Raw genomic sequence first — 21667 nt, 5'->3', positions numbered from 1 at the left:
ACAAAGCCCTGGCTGGGATAATTTAGTTGGTAATTGGTCCTGCTTTGAGCAGGGGGTTGGACTAAATGACCTCCTGAGGTCCCTTCCAACCCTGATATTCTATGATTCTATGAAAATAAACATGTGTTGTGCCGCATTGCTTTGGATCGTTATCGAGCAGAACTCGTAATCAGCAAGGACACGTCCTCTGGAATGGTGGTTGAAGCATGAAAGGACATATGAATTTTTAGCGCATCTGGCACGTAAATATCTTGCGATGCCGGCTACAACAGTGCCATGTGAACACCCGTTCTCACTTTCAGGTGACATTGTCAACAAGAAGTGGGCAGCATTATCTCCTGCAAATGTAAACAAACTTGTTTGTCTTAGCGATTGGCTGAACAAGAAATAGGACTGAGTGGACTTGGCTCTAAGGTTTTACATTGTTTTGTTTTTGAATGCAGTTATTTTTTGTACATAATTCTACATTTGTAAGTTCAACTTTCATGATAAAGAGATTGCATTACAGTACTTGTATTAGGAGAATTGAAAAATACTATTTCTTTTGCTTTTTACAGTGTAAATATTTGTAATAAAAATAAATATAAAGTGAGCACTGTACACTTTGTATTCTGTGTTGTAATTGAAATCAACATATTTGAAAATGTAGAAAACATCCAAAATATTTAAATAAATGGGTTGTGATAATAGCATGAGAAATAGGCCCAAATCATGTGACCACAAAGAATGAAATCATGAGAAAGAAGAGTTGTGTTAAACTTGTAGTGTTTTCTTGTTTACGATTTGGTCTTAAGTAATTGAAATAAAACATGGTTAATTTGGTATCAGGTGCTGTAAATAACTGGCTATATCTGTTAGTTTAATGTATTATAAAAAAGGACTTCACTCAGGTCTAATAATTGGCAATGACATCACTTTTTTATTATAGGGTATAAAAAGCAAACTCTTAAAGGGCTCATTGTTAATACCTGCCTGACCAAGTTGAAGATGAGCAATATGAGTCTAACCACCCTGGGTCAGCCCGTTTGTAAGTATTTTAATCAAACGCGTATAAATATTTTGTTACTGTTTGGACATAGTAAAATGCTTATTATTTAAGCTTTTTAGACATGCTTAAAGCAATTGTAGAAATACCATGTGACCTTTAGATTTAACGAAGGAATGTATGGTTAAATCGGTGTCATGGTAGTATCCTATATTAATGATGATAATTCCAACAACTAGTATAAGTTAAGGTGTGAATTTAAACCAAGATAGTTATACTGGTATAACACACACTGTTTCAACCCACCCTTACTCTGGTGTAAGAAGGCATTTTTTTTCAGTGTAGCTTATGTCATTTGGAAACAGGTTTAAACTAAATCAAATAAAGCCACTTTTGTACCAGAACAAGTGTGACCACACAGGGGGGTTATACTTGTATAACTACATCAGTTTAACCAAACTGGTATAATTATATCGATATAACTGGTAACACTTTCCTGTGTAGACAAGCTTTGTTCAACACTTACGTAAGGCATGGGTAGACTGAAGGATGCTGTAAGTTACAGGATCATCACTATGCTAACAAATAGCTCTGCCTCACCATCTAGCACAGATAATGTTGACTCCTCTTTGTTACAGTATCTGAGGCAAATATACACCTAGATGAAAAACAGTTGGCTCATGCTCAGTTCAGAAAAAATTGAGGTGAAATAGGCAAAAGGAAGCCTACCAAAAGACTACAAGGAACTGAACCTGTGGCCTTAATAAACGCAGCTTGCTCTCCTATTTTCATCCAGGTGGTGAGCAGTCTCTGGACCTTTCACTGGTGGCCAGAATGTATCCTTCCCCATTGATCTTTTATATTATTGCAATGTATTCTGCATTTGGGGGTGACTATGCACAATTTTTATTTTTGGATAAACTTTTTTCCAATCACAGTTCAATTCAAGCAGTTTGTCACTTCACAAAAGCTGAAAAATGAATATATGATGTAACTAAGGTGCTTATGCAACACTAATGCAGTACTGTAATTTCACCGATAATTATCCACAGACTGATTATATACTATATACACTATTATGCCCACATTCAAAATACTCTAGCAGTTTAAGTAATATGTTTTGGGAATTAAAACACATAGTAGAGGGTTTTCCTATATCATAAACATAAGAAAAGGGACAGAAAAGCATCTAATTTATGTTATCATGAGGAAAATTGGAATCCTAGTTGGCACTGCTTGTAGATAAAGCTTTCTTTAAAAAATTACACACTAATGCACATTTTATACACATTTTTAAATATTAGATACTGTTTTTATAACCTGAACTGAAATAATTTCAGTTCAGTTTTAGATTTCTACAGAGCCTCTGCACTGTTCTAAGATTTATATCTGATAAAGTCCTATAAAACAACTAGTTTTTAAAAAACTTATTCACTGTGGTAGCAAAGGCATAAATCTCTCATTCTCCCCAGAGCCTGCTTCTTTTAGGAACATTATAGATTAGATTATTATGGCAAGAAAGATTTAAATATCTCATTTACCTGAACAGCATCATAATACATTTTCTTGCCTTCTTCATCTGTCTTGTCTGACATCAACCATGCCTTGAGCAAATACTCATAAAAGCTATCTCCAAGTCCTCCAACAGAGACGTGATCTGAAAAGAGAAAAAGAGGATTCAGCAATTCCACCTTGAATTTGAGCACTGAAACACAATTACAGTTTGAAACTGTGATAGATTAACAAATTTCAGTATACCTCCCTATAACAATCATGTAATAAATATAGCCCAAAACCCCAGAAAAATACTTAATTATTTTACAGCAGAAAATATTTTTAAAATAAATGGTTAGTCTTTCTGCTTGTATGATGACCTGTAACAGGATGGGAGGAGGCAACATTATTATTTACATAGTGTCATTAGAGTTCGTGGTACTTTACAGAAATGAAAAAAAATCTACGTCTCTGCACCAAATAAGTGTTTATAATCTAAGATAGACAAAAGATGTGTAACTATAATATATTGTAACTTTTTTTAAAAAAACAGAAAAAGTTGGCAAAAAGCCCACTCCTAATGTCACAAATGCATTCCTTATTCTGCTGGGATTAACAGTTAATTATTCTAAACTGAAAATTTTACAAGCATCTAAGTGAGTTAGGAGCACAGGCCCCATTGATTTTCAATAGGATTTCTGCTGCTAAGTCAGTTCAGCACATTTGAAGATTGCCCTTGTAGCGTTTAAAAAACTATTTTAAAAAAAATTATAACTTTGAACTTCAGGCATTTCTAAAAGCTATGGCGAACATTCTTGTGGTGGCCCTTAAAAATGTGCCAACTTTATCCTATATATATAAAAAATACACACACATACACACACTTAAGGTTACCTCAGTACCTGCAATGTTCCTTTGTATTGCCCCAGATCTACTGCAGAAAATGCCTTGATAATGCAAATACTATGGGTGTTCAACTGCAAATATTTAGGATTTGAGGATTTTATGATGTGACTAACTTTACTTACATGAGTTAGTCTTCTTGAAGGAAATGGGATTGTTCACATGATTAAAGCTACTGATGATCCAGTTTGCAGGATCAGCCCCATATCTAGTTATCTAAAGCAACAGGCAAGTTTTTAAAAGACCACCACATTATTTTAATATATTTCTACTAAGTAAATATTTCAATATCTTAAGTATTACTATAACTAGTTGTGCCTTAAGTGCCCTCTACAACACTTTAGAACAAGAGCACTAGATAAAGATTTCCTCTTCCACAAATAATATTTTCTAATAAAACTATTGTTACTCATATTAATAATTAGCATTTATTGAGCAACTTCAATAAGAGGACTTCAAAGTGCTTTACTGATACTAATCAATTAAAATCATCTAGTTTCACAGATTTGGGGACTGAGGCACACGGGGGTTAACAGGAAGTCTGTGGCATAGCTAGATATAGAGCCAATGACTCCTAACTCCTAGTCCTGGGCCTTGACTGCAAGGCTATCCTTGCTTCTCTATGAAGTTGAATGGAATTTTTAAAATTCCTAAATTCCCTCCCCCCATTCACAAAATGCATCCTCTTGCTCACCTTGGGGGTTGGAAAGTCATGCAAATGTAGAATCTACGTGTATTTCCATTAAAACTTCACCATGACAGTGTGTCTTTTCTCCACTAGCCTGTGATCTCCAGTGTCCAAAATGTTTCCTACTATCCCATCCCAAACAAATGCACTATGATTATGCAGAGTTTTGAATTATCGATTACCAGAATTTTAAAAAAATTAGATCTTTTAATTTTTGAAGAGTATATACCATTTAATTATCATTCATGATCCAAAAGGAAAAAAGGCTTCTTCAAAAAAACCAAGAGCAGTTTTCCTATGATGGAGGGCTGATCACTGAACAGCAGCATTTAAATGACCTTTACAGTTTTCTAAATAAAATTACCATAGAAACCCCTGACATTTGCAAACTAAATAGCACAAGCATAATCTCATCAATAATAAGTCTTATTATTATATACATTATTGCAGGAGACAAATCCAATTGGTGCATGCTGCAGCAAATCACTGTAAGGTTACTGTCAAAATAACAAGGACTAAATGAATTTACAAGAACAATGGCAGTGAACCAACAATGTCCTTCAGAGTTACAGCATTGAAACACTAACATTCAGAACCTGTTTTTTTTTTCTCCCTGGCTGATGTTTGTGAGTTGAATACTTCTATGTTGTGGCAATTAGTTTTTTGTTGCAATCAATAGGCACTGGAAAAATAATCTCAAATAAAACATCTTTTTATGACTTTAGTTCTTGTTTTCTTCCATTGTAAAAAATCCGTGCTTGCAAACAAAAAGCAATTGAATTGGAACAGAGGAAACAAATGTAGACTTTATTTTATTTGTTGCTTTTTTAACATGCCATGGATCGACCTGCATCAACACTTGTGTTCGTGGTTTGTATGGACAAGAAGCTAATTTCCATATACAAATTACATGCCATTGGTAAAAGAAGATGGCTTTATAAATTACAAGCTCCCGGACATGTACCAGGGATTTGATTTGATACAAAAGAGAAGTTTTTGAGGCACTATTATATAAACATAGGAAAGGTCAAAAGCCTAAATAGCAGAATTAGAATTTGATTCACTTTTAAAAAAGGACAAATCACAGAGACACAGTGGCAGCTTTTAAACTGGGTGAGAGTAAGGGCTTTCCTACCACATGAGGCATTGCAATATTAGGTAAGTTTAATGCCAGACTAGTGAGGTTTTAGCTTAGTCATATTTCTCATTCATTTTATGACCTCTCTTTCTGTACCTATGGCAGTAAATATTATTATTGTTTTAGTCAAGGGCAATTGTGTTTGAAGATCTATTCAGGGCAGTTGCTAGCTGACATACCTTAATAAAACAGAGTTTCTGTGGCCGATAAAGGGGGACAGGCAGAGGAGTAAGCAACTATAATTGCCTAAGCACAGGGTCACAGGCATGGAGAAGGCCTTCCTAGCCAACAGTGCCCACTGTCTTAAAACATACATAGAAATATATAGATGTATGCATGTTTTTTGCATGCACATGTCTCTCTCTCTCTCTAAGATTTAAAAAGCCTTGCTAAGTCAATATGGGTATGAAGTTACAAAAGGTTGTGGTTACCTGTGCTTATGCTTTATAACAGTGGTTTTCAACCTTTTTTCATTTGTGGACCCCTAAAAAATTTCAAATTGATGTGCAGACTCCTTTGAAAATCTTAGAAATACACCTCTACCCCGATATAACGCGACCCGATATAATACGAATTCGGATATAACGCGGTAAAGCAGCGCTCTGGGGGGGCAGGGCTGCGCACTCCGGCAGATCAAAGCAAGTTCGATATAACACAGTTTCACCTATAACGCGGTAAGATTTTTTGGCTCCCAAGGATAGTGTTATATCGGGGTAGAGGTGTAGTCTGTGGACCACAGGTTGAAAACTACTGCTTTATAACACTGTTGTTAAAAAGAAGTACAAAATGGAGTCAGAGGAATGTTATAAACTGAGTTTGTTCAGGCTAAAGCCTGGTGGTAAAAAGACTTCCAAGAACTCTTATGAATTTACAAACTGGCATAACAATTGACTGGAAATTCATTAAAATGGAGAGATATTCCTACATTTAGGGCTTTTTTAAAAAAAATTAAAGACAGATATAAGAGTATCATTTAGGTCCTCAAATCTTGGGATTCCATTATTCAATAAAACAGTCACTTCCTTTGCCTTTGGGGACAACTCTCCAATATACCCAGGCTGCAAACAGAACAGTGAGGATTCCTTATGTCCCCTCCCATTGTGTGTCTTGTTAAACCGACTGCATGCTTGGCAAGCTTTGAAATGAACTGAGCTGTCTGATATAGTCAAAATGACAGGACAAGACAGAATAAGCAACCTGTTCCTCTGTTTAAAGAAAAAGAAAAAAAAAGTGAAAGGATGAAAGACTACCAGATCATGCCAACTTAGTGTTGTGCTAGACTGAAAAAGTAAGTGGGTGTCTAGAGAATAAAACCTATGTGTTCATGCTGACTTAAATGATGTTTCCTATCCATCTTTTCTTTTGTCCTCTAGTGTGCATGTAGATCATTTATTTAAAAAGCAGAAAACACGAACAAATATAAGGAAGTCAATATTAAATAGTTTCTTCAAAAACTGGCATTTAAAACCAGCAAGAAACTTTCTAAACTATGTCATTCCCTCTAAAATACTTTACTAAACATGTTTAAAAAGAACAACTTTCCCAAAACAATTACTTTCTTTTATATTCTAAGGCCTGGTTCCGCAGAGGAACTTAGGTGCTGCAATGCCTAATTTTTAGGTACCTTGAAAATCACTAGAATCCACAAAGCCTGGGTTAGGCACCCAGCCTCTCTATATGATGAATGAGGAGAGATAAGCACCTAAAAATGGGATCTACAAAAGCCAGCATGCTAGGTGGGTAGCTGCGTAAGGCTAGCCAATGGAAGCTGTTACACTTTAGATAAATAATTAAAGAGTCATTGGAGCAGAGGGACTGGACCCTGGGTCTCCCACCTCCAGGTGAGTCTCTAACCACCAGGATAGAGAGTCATTCTCAGTCTCTCTCTCTCTCTGGCCCAATGACTATTTCAGCATCTATCCAAAGTGGAACAGGTTAAGATGGAGAGAGGCCCACATTAGAATATCCCAAAATCCAATAGTTAGGGCTCTCTCGTTAGAAAGGATTTGAACCCTTCTCCCCATCAGCCAGAGGGGGGGGAATTGAATGGGAGTGTCCACATCCTCAGTAAGTGCTCTATCTAGTGGGTTAAAAATTATAAGGGTAGCACCACTACCTCTTCCTCATTCTGCTGGATTTTGAATGGGCCTCAATCCAATAGCTGTGCTCAGAGCATGCCTACCAGATCAGGTCCCACAGGTGAGACAGGCCGGGGAATGCCTATCTTCAGCTGGCTTGAAGATCCAGCTGGGGCTTGGGCATGAGATAGGTACCTAAGTACCTCTGTGGATCTTGGCCCAAATATTTTAATAATTTCTATTTTGTTTCTTTTCAGTGGGTGCGCTGAATCAACTGTTCAGAAGAATTTCGATGACGGGATTGCTACAGTAAAAGCAAACCAATGTCCCGTCATGTAAAAACTCCCAAACCACAACTGTTTAATAGTGTAACAATATAAAAAAGGGATTCTAGTAACACCTTCTAGTTCAACAACCCATGCCGATCCCTGTTCTACATATTCATTCCCCACTAATTGTTAGTTGTTAGATTTTTCCTCATGAGGTTTCCAATGGAATTGAAGGCAATATAATTCTGTTTAGCTTACTTCCTTAATTGTCTGCCAGCATCATTTAATGTCAGCAGAATAAACACTCATCTGTAGAAAAATGTTATCCACCTTCCCATAACTGTTGTTCTTTGAGATGTGTTGCATATGACCATTAAACTGTAGGTCTGTGTGCATCTCATGCACCACCAGTGCTGGGGAATTTTTCTTAGCAGTACCCATAGGGGCAGCCCTGCTCATGCTCTGGCTCCTCGTGCTCTGAATGGAGCCACCCCAGCCCTCCTTTAGTTCCTTTGGACTGGCATGCCAATGGTAGACTCCGATGTGTTGGGAAAGACGGTTGGCATATAGCAGACATATGCAACACATCTCGAAAAACAATAGTTACAAGATGGCGAATAACCATTCTTTCTTCTTCGAGTGCTCGCATATGTCTTTTACGCTTTAGGTGACTCCCAAGCTGTTATCAAATGCAATGGGCCTTGAAGTCTCATCATAAGAGGAATTGTAGAACCATTTTCCCCACATTTGTTTCTTTTCTTGATGCAAGCAAGAAGTGCATATTGTCTAGTAAACGTGTTGATGGAAGACCATGTTGCTGCTCTGAAGAAGTCAATAGAGAAACGTCCCACAAATGCTTGCTTTACTTCCACATTGCCTCTGAAGGGTGCAACTAGAATAACAGAGTTCCCGCAGCCAAGTGGACTTGGGGGGTGGGGAGGGGAGGGAGTGTATCTAGACAAATGAAGGGGACTTGAAGGGGCTGGGCACCGGTTTCAGGATCTTAGCAGACCAGGGGTCACAGTGGATTCTCCATCACTGACAGATTTTAAATCGACTATGTTTTTATAAACAATATGCTCTAGGAATTATGTTGGCAAGTTCTATAACTTGTGTTAATACAGGAGGTCAGGCTAGATGATCACAGTGGTCCCTTCTGGCCTTGGAATCTATGAATCTATGCGAGGAACACAGTAGAAGGGGAAGAACGAAATGCTTCCCACTTCTGGATACTGTGCGACAAGATGGAGCCAGTACCAGAGGTCTAGAGATGGACATAGAAGAGGCTGATGAATCCAGTACAGGGCCTAAGGTTGATGGGCCCACAGCAGACTGTACTAGACCTTATGAGTGCAGAACCTGCAATGGTGCTGGAATAGGGTCTTCACCCTGAATCAATGGCAATGCTGGTACTGACCAGCATAGTAGGTCTCTTGTTGCTATATAGGCCTCTAGGACAATGATGACTGACCTAGTGTTGTAACTGAAGTAGTCGCCTGTCTCAATGGTCCCTGGGAGCATTCTGGTGTAAACGGCAAAGGTCTATGGGAATCCATGTGAGCCAGTACAGGGGAGCGGCAAGCCAAAGGGCACACTCTACCATCAGTACCAGCATGACCTTCTGCAGAGCAGTCCCGGGGCCTGGGCTTCAAAGAACGTGATATTGATGATTTCATATGCTTCTGAATGGGTTAGGGGTATGTCTACACTTCAATTAGACATCTGTGGCTGGCCTGTGCCAGCCGACTCAGGCTTGTGAGGGTTGGGCTGTGGGGCTGTTTTATTACTGTGTAGACTTCCGGTCTCGGGCTGATCCTGAGCAGGGCCCTAGATCCTGTGCTCCAGCCCAAGCCTGGAAGTCTACACAGTAATGAAACAGCCCCACAGTCCAAGCCCTGTGAGCTTGAATCAGCTGGCACCAGACAGCCATGGGTGTCTAGCTGCTGTGTAGACCTTAAAGAAGACAGTCCCAGTGATGGGAATCTCTTGTGGCTTTTATCTGCTGGTAAAGCTGGGGGAGCACTCCAAGGAGGAGTAATTGTTGAGCTTCCTTTTGACAACCAAGAGGGTTCAGACACTGATCTAAGAGCAGCCTCTGTAAGAAGACATCAAAGCTGCTCTTCCCTCAGCTTTTTCATTCTGGTCTTTAAGCCCTGGCATATCGAGCATCTGTCTCTTATGTGGCTCCCATCCACGCACTTAAGACAGTGTGAATGAGGGTCACTGATAGGAATCTGCTTTTGACAACCAAAGCAAGGCTTGAAAGCCGGCGACCTTGGCATAGGCTCCCCAGTACTAGGCGAGACCTGGAGATCTGCCCAATTCAGAAAATGAACTAAAGGGAATAATTTTAAATATAAAGGAAAATACAGAAAGAAAAATAATGTCCAATGGATGAAACACAGTAGCAATAGGCAAAAGTTAGCTAAAGTTCCCACAAGTTTGTTCTCAAGGAGCGAGGCTGTGAACAAAGAATGCTCCGACTACTGATTACAGAAGGTAAGAAAAACTCAAGAAGGGGTGGGGTGGCTCCTTCCTCTGTGCCCTCCATTCAGAACTGGGGTATGGGTAGGACGGCCCCTACAGATACCACTAGGGAAAACTCTCTGGAACCAATGCATGAGACACATACGCCTACAGTGTAATGGACGTAGAGAAGCACTCACAGAAGAAATATAGAGGAAAATACTCAGCTAATATAAACTGGCACAGTTTCATTAACTTCAGTGAAACTAAACCAATTTATACCAACATCGAATTTTGATCCAAGACAAACTGATAGCATTTCTTTAAACAGCAGCCTTAACAGAGCACTTTAAATTTTTCAATGAAAAAAGACATTTTTCAACCACACACTTAGACTCATTCAAAAGCTTTCTACTAACAAATATGCTAGAGGTCAGAGAAATATACTTTAACATATATGAAGTGGGTAGAAAAATAAGTAACTCAAGTATAACTCAGGTTTGTCAATTGGTAAGAGTGAGAGAAACAATCAAGAGTTTATTTCTCCCTAGAGATGGTATGTAAAAATAGTTAACTGGCAGTTCTGAAGAACTGCCATACTTACGTTGACCCCATTGACCGCTACTGGGATTCAGGTAATTAGGGTAAAGACCTTCTGGTTTATCAAGCCGGTTCAGAACTTTACGAATGTTCGTTACCTGTTACAAAGAAAACCAAACAATGAGCACTTGATCCAGTCTTATATTCCCATTAAATACAAGTAGCATCAGTGCATCCTTTTTTATCAACATGCATAAATACATTTTTAATTCAAAAAACTATTTATTCTTTCAACATATATAATGTCCCTATCAAAAGACCTCTATGCATAGGCATAGACAATTTCTTTTAAAAATAAACATAAATCTAATCCTTTGTCATCAACTAAAACGCTCCACAGAAAAAAATAGAGATGCTCCATTCAATTTCTCCCTCATAAAAGGACAAGGTAAAGAGATTTGCAGTATGCCCCTGAAGGTCAACGGATTTGGCTCTGTTCAACTAAAGAGGGAGACAAAATGGTGGAAATGAGTTACAGAACTAAGCGCCCTCCACTGAGGATGTTTTCCCACCCAGCTCCCCAGATGTTCAAATCTTTGGCATTTGGGCACTCCAGCTAAACTCTGCCATGGTGGCATGACAGGAAGAAAGGCAGTTTCTCAGTCACCCGAATCATAAAGAGCTTTACACGTTTAAACCAGTAATTTAGATTGTAGCTAGGAATTAACTTCAAGTTTGAACAGTATATAGAGCACTGAAGTAATGGACTGTCTGTAACAAGTTTTGCTGAGTAAAGTCTCTATCCTAGAGTGAGCTCCACAGTGCAGTGGCACAGGACTCCACTGATATTGAGCTCATTGCAGGACCACAAGACAGCAGCTATATTCTGCATTAGCTGAAGTCTGAGTGCCCTTCTAGCATGGTTCATTGTAAATAGAGCACATGTAGTATTTTGATGGAATTTTAATGAAAGACACCAGATTAACTGCACTGAAGAAGGACGATCACGATTTAGCCACAGAACAGAAACAGCAAGGCAGGAGCACTGAAAGCTTCTCCCTAAAACATTGTCAAGATGTCCCCAGGTCTGATTTGGAGTTCCTACCTCTAGGAGACAGAATGTAGTTCCATTTAAAGGTTATTCAAATCTTTGGCTTATTTGCCAAGATTATCAACTTGTGCACTTTCATTAGATTTTATTTTGTTCTTAATACTAGTTTAAAAATTAAAATATGTTATCTTAAATGTCACTTCTTGAGAGTCTGGGGAAAAAGCCTTTGAAATTCAGATTTATTTAAAACAAACTCTGTCCTTAATTAATCTTGTTTTGCATATGCATTTCATAGGTTACAACAATTGTGTGAGCTTTAATATTGCACTGTACATAATGGTAACAATACATTGTTCAGCCAATCCATGAAGCTTGGTGTACTTAATACTCAATTAAAAGGTTGGACCACTGCTTTTGGAGCTAAACAAAGTTTACAGCTTCCTCTGGAATTTCTTATTAAGATGTCATAATTTAACAAAGAAAAGTCATTTTTAAATATGTATATTGCTGTATATATGTCTGACATTTCTAATTAATAAACAAAATAAAGTACGTAAACTACATTAATGCAATGTTCTTGTTGAGATCTAAATTATACAAAAGTCAGGAAATAAAAACATATGATTACAACATCTATAATTCTATTCTCTTGTACATAATAATATTTTATATAAGTGGATGTGGTATATATGTTAAATGAAGCTGAATTATAGTTGCCTAGGAACCAGTAATTTAATTTTAACCCCTTTGCACGCCTTTTTTTGTATTTAGTAATTTTGTTTCAAAAATAAAAAAAACTTTGAATACATATTCAATAAATCTACCTGTATAAGATCCATATCCACCGTTTCATCTCCCTCTTTAGTCCAACAGAACCAAATCTATTGACCTTCAGAGCATGCTGCAGATCTCTTTAACAAGGCCTTTAAGGGAGATGTTGAATAGACAAACTCTGTTTTTTCTGTGGAGTTTCTTACTTGATATCAGATTTGATTTTTTTAATTGCACATATGCATAGAGGTCTTTTGATAGGCACATTATATATTTCGAAAGAATATACATTTTTCTTATTAAAATGTATTTATGCTTGTGATTAAAGGAACAATTCACTGGAAACATTTTTATATTGTACATACACATAGGAATATTAAAATTATTGTAGTACATTTATTCAAATATGTATCTATCCCAATAAACACATCTGCATTGATTCAATGTAAATCTGTACAACAGTAAATGAAATACTGTACTTTGGTGCAATATGTTAAAAACTTAATAGAAAAAACATACTGTGTATGTACCATAGTCTTTTTTAGAATGTGTAAAAATGTATTTGTATGTGATGTTTCTTCAAATATGTAAAAAATCATCAAGCCACATTTGAAGTTTTTAAAATAATCCATTTGTAGTTATTTAAATGTGAATACAGGGCTAGCCACAACAATTTCTGAAGTAGTGAAAATGTTATTTTTTTAAAGCTCAAAAAAGTCAAAAATGGCCACATAGAATTTTACCAAACTTGGAAAAAACGCACCTTTAGGCTGTGAACAAGTATGAGAAATGTCACATAAAAAGAGTACTTTCCTCAAAAAGTTACGAACACTCTATAAAGACGGACATGAAATGGAAAAGACTCCCAAATCCCTTACTTACAGTAGTGACACCCTGTATTTTTAAAAAATGCATCAAAGTGATCGCTAGAAGGTCACAGTCCTTTGTACTTCTGCATGAACACAGTATATTATATATATATATATATATATAAAAAAAGAACGAGGAGTACTTGTGGCACCTTAGAGACTAACAAATTTATTTGGGCATAAGCTTTCGTGGGCTAAAACCCACTTCATCGGATTTATGCAGTGGAAAATACAGTAGGAAGATATATATACACACACAGAGAACATGAAAAAATGGGTGTTGCCATACCAACTCTAACAAGACTAATCAATTAAGGTGGGCTATTATCAGCAGGAGGAAAAAAAATGTTTGTAGTGATAATCAGGATGGCCCATTTCAAACAGTTGACAAGAAGGTGTGAGTAACAGTAGGGGAAAAATTAGCATGGAGTAATAGATTTTACTTTGTGTAATAATCCATCCACTCCGAGTCTTTATTCAAGCCTAATTTAATGGTGTCCAGTTTGCAAATTAATTCCAGTTCTGCAGTTTCTTGTTGGAGTCCGTTTTTGAAGTTTTTTTGTTGGAGAATTGCAACTTTTAGGTCTGTAACTGAGTGACCAGGGAGGTTGAAGTGTACTCCGACCGGTTTTTGAATGTTATAATTCTTGACGTCTGATTTGTGTCCATTTATTCTTTTGCGTAGAGAATGTCCGGTTTGGCCAATGTACATGGCAGAGGGGCATTGCTGGCACATGATGGCATAACTCACATTCGTAGATGTGCAGGTGAACGAGCCTCTGATGGTGTGGCTGATGTGATTAGGTCCTATGATGGTGTCCCTTGAATAGATATATGGACAGAATTGGCCACAGGCTTTGTTGCAAGGGTAGGTTCCTGGGTTAGTGTTTTTGTTGTGTGGTGTGTGGTTGCTGGTGAGTATTTGCTTCAGGTTGGAGGTCTGTCTGTAAGCGAGGACAGACCTGCCTCCCAAGATCTGTGAGAGTGAGGGATTGTCCTTCAGGATCGTCCTTCAAAAACCAGTCGGAGAACACTTCAACCTCCCTGGTCAGTCAATTACAGACCTAAAAGTCGCAATTCTCCAACAAAAAAACTTCAAAAACAGACTCCAACAAGAAACGGCAGAACTGGAATTAATTTGCAAACTGGACACCATTAAATTAGGCTCGAATAAAGACTTGGAGTGGATGGATTATTACACAAAGTAAAATCTATTGCTCCATGCTAATTTTTCCCCTACTGTTACTCACACCTTCTTGTCAACTGTTTGAAATGGGCCATCCTGATTATCACTACAAAAGATTTTTTTCTCCTGCTGATAATAGCCCACCTTAACTGATTAGTCTTGTTAGAGTTGGTATGGCAACACCTATTTTTTCATGTTCTCTATGTGTGTATATATATATCTTCCTACTGTATTTTCCACTCCATGCATCCGATGAAGTGGGTTTTAGCCCACGAAAGCTTATGCCCAAATAAATTTGTTAGTCTCTAAGGTGCCACAAGTACTCCTTGTTCTTTTTACAGTATATTATCTGAATATAAAATTTATTTGTGGTTTTCACCTTAACCAAGCAAGTTACATCAACTAAAATAGGTGCTGTGTTCCAAATGCCTAATCTACATGAATTTACCACTTAACCAAACTTCCAGATATTATGTGGCCTGATAAGTGCTTTTATAATTTTTATATCCATGACAAAATGAATCTCTGTCAATTCAGCCATGTGTTTTGTGTTCATTAATATGGATTCCCACAGAAACTATTCGCCTGCTTACTGTGACACTTAAAATTACAGAAATTCCAATTTTTCATTTTTTAATATAAAAGTTTTACCAAAGAATCTAACCTTTTCAGCAAACACTGGGTTTCCAGACAAATGGCTCAAATGTATGAACTCCAAATGCAGAGTTCCAAATTCTGCCAGAATACTGCTTCCTCCAGAAGCCCAGGGCCAGTTTCGACCAATCCCACTAAAGGGGGGAAAAGGCAGAAAAGGTCATTAGCATCTATAAAGAAGTGCTAATAAAATATACGGTATATTAGGTACACTGTAGCTACCAGAAGAGAATTAACTTCAAAGCTTTTAATTGGTAACACAATGAAACTTGTACAAGTAACACCCTTACTAGGCCACCTTCTGTTTTATGAGACTACCCCATAGTCACTTTAAATGTTTGAATTCAATTCTGCTCCACCTTTATTAGACCACCATTGATTGATCACTTAAAGATTGATCTGTATGTATGTTTATATGACTACTATGCATTCCTAAAGTTAAATTATAAGCTCTTTGGGGATTCATGTGTTTGTGCACAATGGACCCTGATTCTGATTGAGTTCTCTGGGTTCTACTCTAATTTAAGTATTGAATATTAAATTTATAAAATCTCAATAATAGATTTCATAAGACTTTAGAACATAAATCCTACCTAATAATGTAGATCTTAACTACAAGTATGATAGCACTCTTTAACCATGATTGTTTTCAAAATTAAATTCAGAGCTAATGACACTTCACGAAATAAAATTTAATCTTTACAGACTGGAGCCTGAGCTCTGGGACCCTCCCACCTTGCAAGGTCCTAGAGCCCAGGCTGCAGTCTGCAAGTCCACACTGCAACTAAACAGCCCCTTATCCCGAGCTCCATGAGCCAAAGTCAGCTGGCATGGGCCAGCTGTGAGTATTTAACTGCAGTATAGACATACCCAAAGACACAAATGCCGCCTCTTTACTATGCTCTGACCTGAAGCTTGACTGACAGTTGACAGGAGGCACTGGAGACTTTTTTTTACTAGCTTCTCGATTGGTTTACATAGGGGACATTAAACACTGGACTCTATTTTGCAAGTGGTGTTCACTGGTAAACTGAATTCCACTTCCACAAAAAAAATTGAGGGTTTTTTTCTGGGGAGAAAAAAAGTTGTCTCAAATTGGGACAAAAAGCCAAAATCTCAACATTTTTCATGGAAGTGAAATTCTGCAATATTTTGTTTAGGTAACACTGAACTATTCCTGCAGAGGGAACATTTTAGTGTTTCTAAAACAAAATATGCCCCCTAGGAGCCTGAAGCCTTGGCAGCTCCAGCACTGTGGCAGCCATTCAGGAGTCAGGCAGAGGTGGTGACGGGAAACCAGGCAGATTTCTATTGGAAGTTTCAGCAAATAGTCACGGTCCTATGGCAGATTTCAATTGTGACAAAGACATTTCTGACAAAAAAAAACTTTCCATCAAAAAATTTCCAATCAGCTTCATTTGCAAGGTTTCTAGCATGTAGTGAAGGTTTCTTTAGTACTGGCTGGAGTATTACAGGTTTTAGGGTGGGTGGCAGATTCTCCTTGTCCAATGTGACATTAATAGGGCATGGGTGTTCTCTACTTCTACTCCATTAAAAGTAAATATCAAACTGCCAGGCTTCAGATTGCATTTTTTCTTCTAAAGATCCTGAGGGAGTTGTACTGTTGTCTTCACGAAAGGAGGGAACTACAGCTACTGAATGTACACTTCTGTCTTTCCAGACATTTGATCAGAAAAGTCTCTTAAAATAAGCAAAGATAGATTTTCGCAACTATGCAAAGTAATTAAAAATAGTGTTATCTGAAACCTGCTGGTTTTGGCTTTCACAGATGTCACGGGTCAAAATGGCAGGTTTGCGTTGGCAGGTGGTGCACCCTAAATTCAAACAAGCTTCAGTATCTTCAGCAAACTGGCCAGCTGGCATCTGTGCAGCACTCTGCTGCAGATAGTTGACCTTGTCCCCTCCTACGGCATCTTCATGGGGCCAACAAAGCAGGCATATTCTCTCCGTCCCATCAGGATATTCAGGGGAGTGGGCAACTTGCCGTCCCTGGTATTCAGCAGTACAACACTGGTCCTACTGCAATCTATCCTTACTTCATCTAGGGGAAAAAAGATGTATCCCAGAATACATCACAGGCATAGGGATCAGTGCATGTAGCCACTTTCTGAAGAGATAGTACGGGAGCTAGTTGTAACTTCCACTAAAAGATTTGGCATAGGGGGAGTGAGGGATTTCAGGGCATCTGGTCCCCACCACCCAGAAAAGAAAGCAGATATCTCTAACTGGCCTTGAGTGAGGGCTTAAAGAAAGGGAACCCCAGCTGAGGCCTCCTATGTTTGCACAGGCAATAAAGAAAAATTCATGGAAGCCCGTGACCTATCCGTGATTTTTACTTAAAATATGCATGTCAAAATGGAGAGCTACAGGCTCCCCACACCACCCAGAGGTGCTTGGCTCGGAGCTGCAGGGTCTCCACACCACTGGTGGCTCCAAGCTCAGGGCACCCCCGCCACCTGCAGTGGCTCTGGCTTGGAGATCTCGGGCACCCCCACTGGCCACGCCGCTCTGTGCTCCGGGGCCCCCTCGCTGCTCGTGGCCGCCGGGAGCTCCCAGGGTGGCGGGGACCCTACAGCTCCCAAGAACGGGGGCTCAAGTCACGGAGGTCTCTGGAAGTCACAGATTCCGTGACAAAGTCGTAGCACTAGTCATAAGTGATTTGTATGATATTGCGTTTCCATTACAGAAATTTCACAAAGCTCTAATTAAAAATAATTGAGCATCCCAGAGAAACCTCTCTGCTCCAACTGGCAAAATCCACATGTTGCAGAATTATTTGACAAGTCAAAAGCAGTTGATTATGCATTATTAGTTATGGATCAGTCATTTGTGGAAGAAAGGGTTGTTAATTTTTCAACAAAACAATGGAAAATGCCAATTTGTTGAAACCAAAAATGTTGTGAGAAAGGGTTGCTTTTGATAAAGTTTCAAAAAAAATTCAAAAAATATTTTGAAATTGTTGAAATGTCTCTTTTTAATATTTTCTAAATGAAGTTTTATTTTGTTCAAAAAACCCTTTCACTTAAAAATTTAAGTTACTATGTAGTAAAAATAGGTTGAAAATTTCAATCAAATATGACTTTTTTTATTTTCAAGATTTATTTCAAGGAAAATTTTCCAGATTTTCACTTTTTGACTCGGTTCGGGATGGGATAATTTTTCAAAATCTCAAAAATTCTTGTGGGATGGGAAAACTATTTTCTGATCAGCTGTATTTTGTGGTTCAAACTCTCATCCTATTTTTTAAAATTCCATTTAAACAAACTGCTCAGATTAATTAAATGGAATGATAGTTGATCTGATCTGCTGCTCCGTAAAACTGATCTCAAAACAAATGATCTGAAATTAAGGGCTTGTCCACATGGCCCCAGTTCGGACTACGGGATGTTAATTGTAGGGAGCACTAGTGTGCTGTGCTGTGCTGTAACTCCCCTGTTTGGATGCTGCAGACATTACAGGCGAGTCTCATTTTACACACATTTAACATGCACAAATTCAGCTTTGCGCGGTCGGCAAAAACAAAAAAACAAACAAAAAAAAAGAAAAAAAAGAGAAAAAACAATTTAAATACTGTACCTGTAGTGCGGGTGATTCCGCCTGCCATTACACTCAATGTAATTTTGACTATACGCGATTTTCGCTTTATGCGCTGACAGCGGAACGTAACCCCAGCGTAAGATGAGACTCGCCTGTGTATCTGTAACATACCTACTCCACATTAACTTAATGCTGTTTAAAGAGGACTACGTTTAAGCAAACTAAGTATTCTTTGGTTTGTGTCTACACCATCCACACACAATTCATATCCCCTATAGTCTGAACTGTGGGGATGTGTAGAGACACATCTAAGAGACACACATTTTTCTCCTACTCTTTCTAAAAATCATTAGAAAGGTTTTTAAAATCTCAGACTAAGTTTACTTAAAATGGTTCTGTTTTGGAAAGGTCACTTGAAATAACATTCATCAGGGCCGGCTCTAGGATTTTTTCCCCCCCCAACAAAAAAAAATTTTGCCCCCCCCCCCCCCCCCCCCCGTTTTTTTCTTACCCCACCTCCGGCCCCGTCTCAGCTCCGCCTCTTTCCCAAATCCCCAGCCCTGCCTCCTCCCCCCAGGCTCTCAAGCCTAGGAGGGAGGGGGAGAAGCGGCACGCGCAGCGCGGCCACTCAGAGTCTCCCCCTCCCTCCCAGGCTCTCAAACCTGGGAGGGAGGGTGAGCAGAGGCACGCAAATCAGCTGTTTCGCGCGCCGCGGCCGCTCGGGATCTCCCCCTCCCTCCCAGGTTTGAGAGCCTGGGAGGGAGGGGGAGCAGCGGCGCGCGAATCAGCTGTTTTACACGCCGTGGCGTGCGAGCGGCAGCAGTGGAGGTGAGCTAGGGCGCCCGGGGCACATTTTTAGGGGCGGCATTCTGGCGCCGGCCATGCCGCCCCTAAAAATGTGCCGCCCCAAGCACCAGCTTGTTTTGCTGGTGCCTAGAGCCGGCCGTGATTATTATTTATTTCTATGACTGTAGCGCCTAGGAACCTGAGGTATGGACTAGGAGCCCAGTGTGGTAAGTGCCCACATAGTTCTACAACATATGTTTTTAAATCTGTGCATCTTATATGACTAACTTAGTTACAGCTAGGCAGATGGTACAGTACATTGCTCATTATAATGCTCTGCATAAGTTTCAAAAGTTAACATGATACATTATGAATGTGAAGTGCCACTATTACAGATGACATACATATCAATTTTATTAGTTATCTTCTCTTATGCCTCCACCCAAAGAAAAAAAATCTCCATGGGTACATTCCATTTAGGTTAAATTGATTGTTACATCCAGACAGGCATCTCCAGTTTCCATAAGTGATACCTTTGTGAGTCAGTTCATAATGGCCAGTCATGGCACTTCTAATAAACAGTATTCATACAGCGTAAAAATTCTAAGGTTTAGTTATCATCTGACACAACTACTTTTTCAGAACAATATTTTATTAAATGAAGCCTCCTTAGCAGCAGTGAAAAAAGGTCAGTACCAATAAAGGTTTTTATTTATATGTTCAATGTCTACCTTTCATATTAAGTAAAATACTTTAAAAGTCACACCTGCCACATAACCAGATAGCATAAAGTAAGTCAATATGATAAATAAAACATAATTGCTTTCAACATTTTTACTAAATAAATGAAAGGAATCAATAGTAAACAAAGAATATGTTCTAAACATTCAGCAACACAGATGCCCACATAAAAATGAGCTACCGGTGAAGAAATTTGTCCCAATCGTGCTCTCTAGCTGAGCACAATGCTTCTGTAGGTCATGTGACTCTTGACAGACAATCAACGAGATGGCTGTAGTAGGTTTGTCCTCTTCAAATATCAGATATTTTATACCCTATTACAGAGTACCACCTCAGAAATGTTTTCTTAAGAATAATTCTCCATTTTCCCTGAACTGAGGTTAAATTTTACTGCTTTAATACTTAATAAAAAACTGACCAACTTCTTTTATCACCAGAAACAAACCACAGTACTATAATCCAACATGGGGAGTTATGATACAGGCAAGAATGGTAGGCATTTGATCCCCAAGAGGGTTTTATAGGTGCCCTGACCAGGATTTTCAAAAGCCTCTTGTAATTTTGGGTACCCAACTTTAGACACTTAAAAAAGGCACATGGTTTTCAAAAAGTGCTGAGCACGCTCTGAAAATCAGGTTCCTTTGAAGTGTCTCAAATTGGGCACTCAAAATGATTATTTACTTTTGAGTATCTTGGTTTACCTATACATAAAATCTAATATATACATACATTGGGTGAGACAGTCTCTTTTCTTACACTGCTGTGCAGGGGAGCAAGGTAACATAAGGCCCTCCCTTACCTCATTGTGCAGGCTACCCATATCATAGGTGGCACTGTGGAGTGAGGGAGAGCAGCCTCTGTAAGGCCACTTTCCTCCCTCTGCATGTCAACAAGGCCTTGTCTCTACCTCTGTAATAAGCAACAGAGGGTCCTGTGGCACCTTTGAGACTAACAGAAGTATTGGGAGCATAAGCTTTCGTGGGTAAGAACCTCACTTCTCCAGAGCAAGGGTGAACAACTGACCATATTATGAGTGAGTCACAATATGGTCGTTGGGCTGCTCCTGGAGCTATGCAATTTAGGATTTTTGGGTTTTGATGTGTGACTTTTGAACACTTGGACTTGGCAATACTGCACCTATTGATGTTGGTTAATTGTGAGGTTACTAGTCAAAGTAGCCAATATGCACTCTTGGTTAGGGTTAATTGTATAACTGTCTCCATTCTGTTTATCCTGATATTCCATGTTAACCCTTTCTAGTCTTCCCTCATTGTTCACATGTAGTGGATCTATTTGCACTCAATTGGGCATTGGTTTATACTCCTTTCACCTGGTTCTCTGTCTTATGCTAATATGATGACATTAGTAGTGCCTGGAAGATGGAGGGCTAGCAGAAGGTACTCAAGCATAAGGTACTCAACTAAGCAGTAAATTTAGATGCAAGTGTGTGTGTGTGTGTGTGTGTGTGTGTGTGTGTGTGTGTGTGTGTG

At 38.8% G+C, this 21667-nt stretch overlaps 1 protein-coding gene across 1 annotated transcript in view; it reads right to left on the bottom strand.

Moving 5' to 3' along the window:
- The window catches only part of MAN1A1 (mannosidase alpha class 1A member 1), a 210355-nt gene that overhangs the window by 32312 nt on the left and 156376 nt on the right, over positions 1–21667 (bottom strand). Inside the window, exons 6-8 of the mRNA XM_024205373.3 lie at positions 15103–15226; positions 10626–10719; positions 2527–2642 (exon numbers count right to left, since the gene is read on the bottom strand). Of these exons, the coding sequence (XP_024061141.2) occupies positions 2527–2642; positions 10626–10719; positions 15103–15226 (334 nt within the window). The remainder of the gene's footprint in view (positions 1–2526; positions 2643–10625; positions 10720–15102; positions 15227–21667) is intronic.

This window comes from Terrapene carolina, unplaced genomic scaffold (assembly GCF_002925995.2).
Source record: "Terrapene carolina triunguis isolate 2854851 unplaced genomic scaffold, T_m_triunguis-2.0 Scaffold85, whole genome shotgun sequence".
NCBI classification, from domain to species: Eukaryota; Metazoa; Chordata; order Testudines; family Emydidae; genus Terrapene; species Terrapene triunguis.
This window is presented reverse-complemented; position numbering and strand designations above follow the sequence as displayed.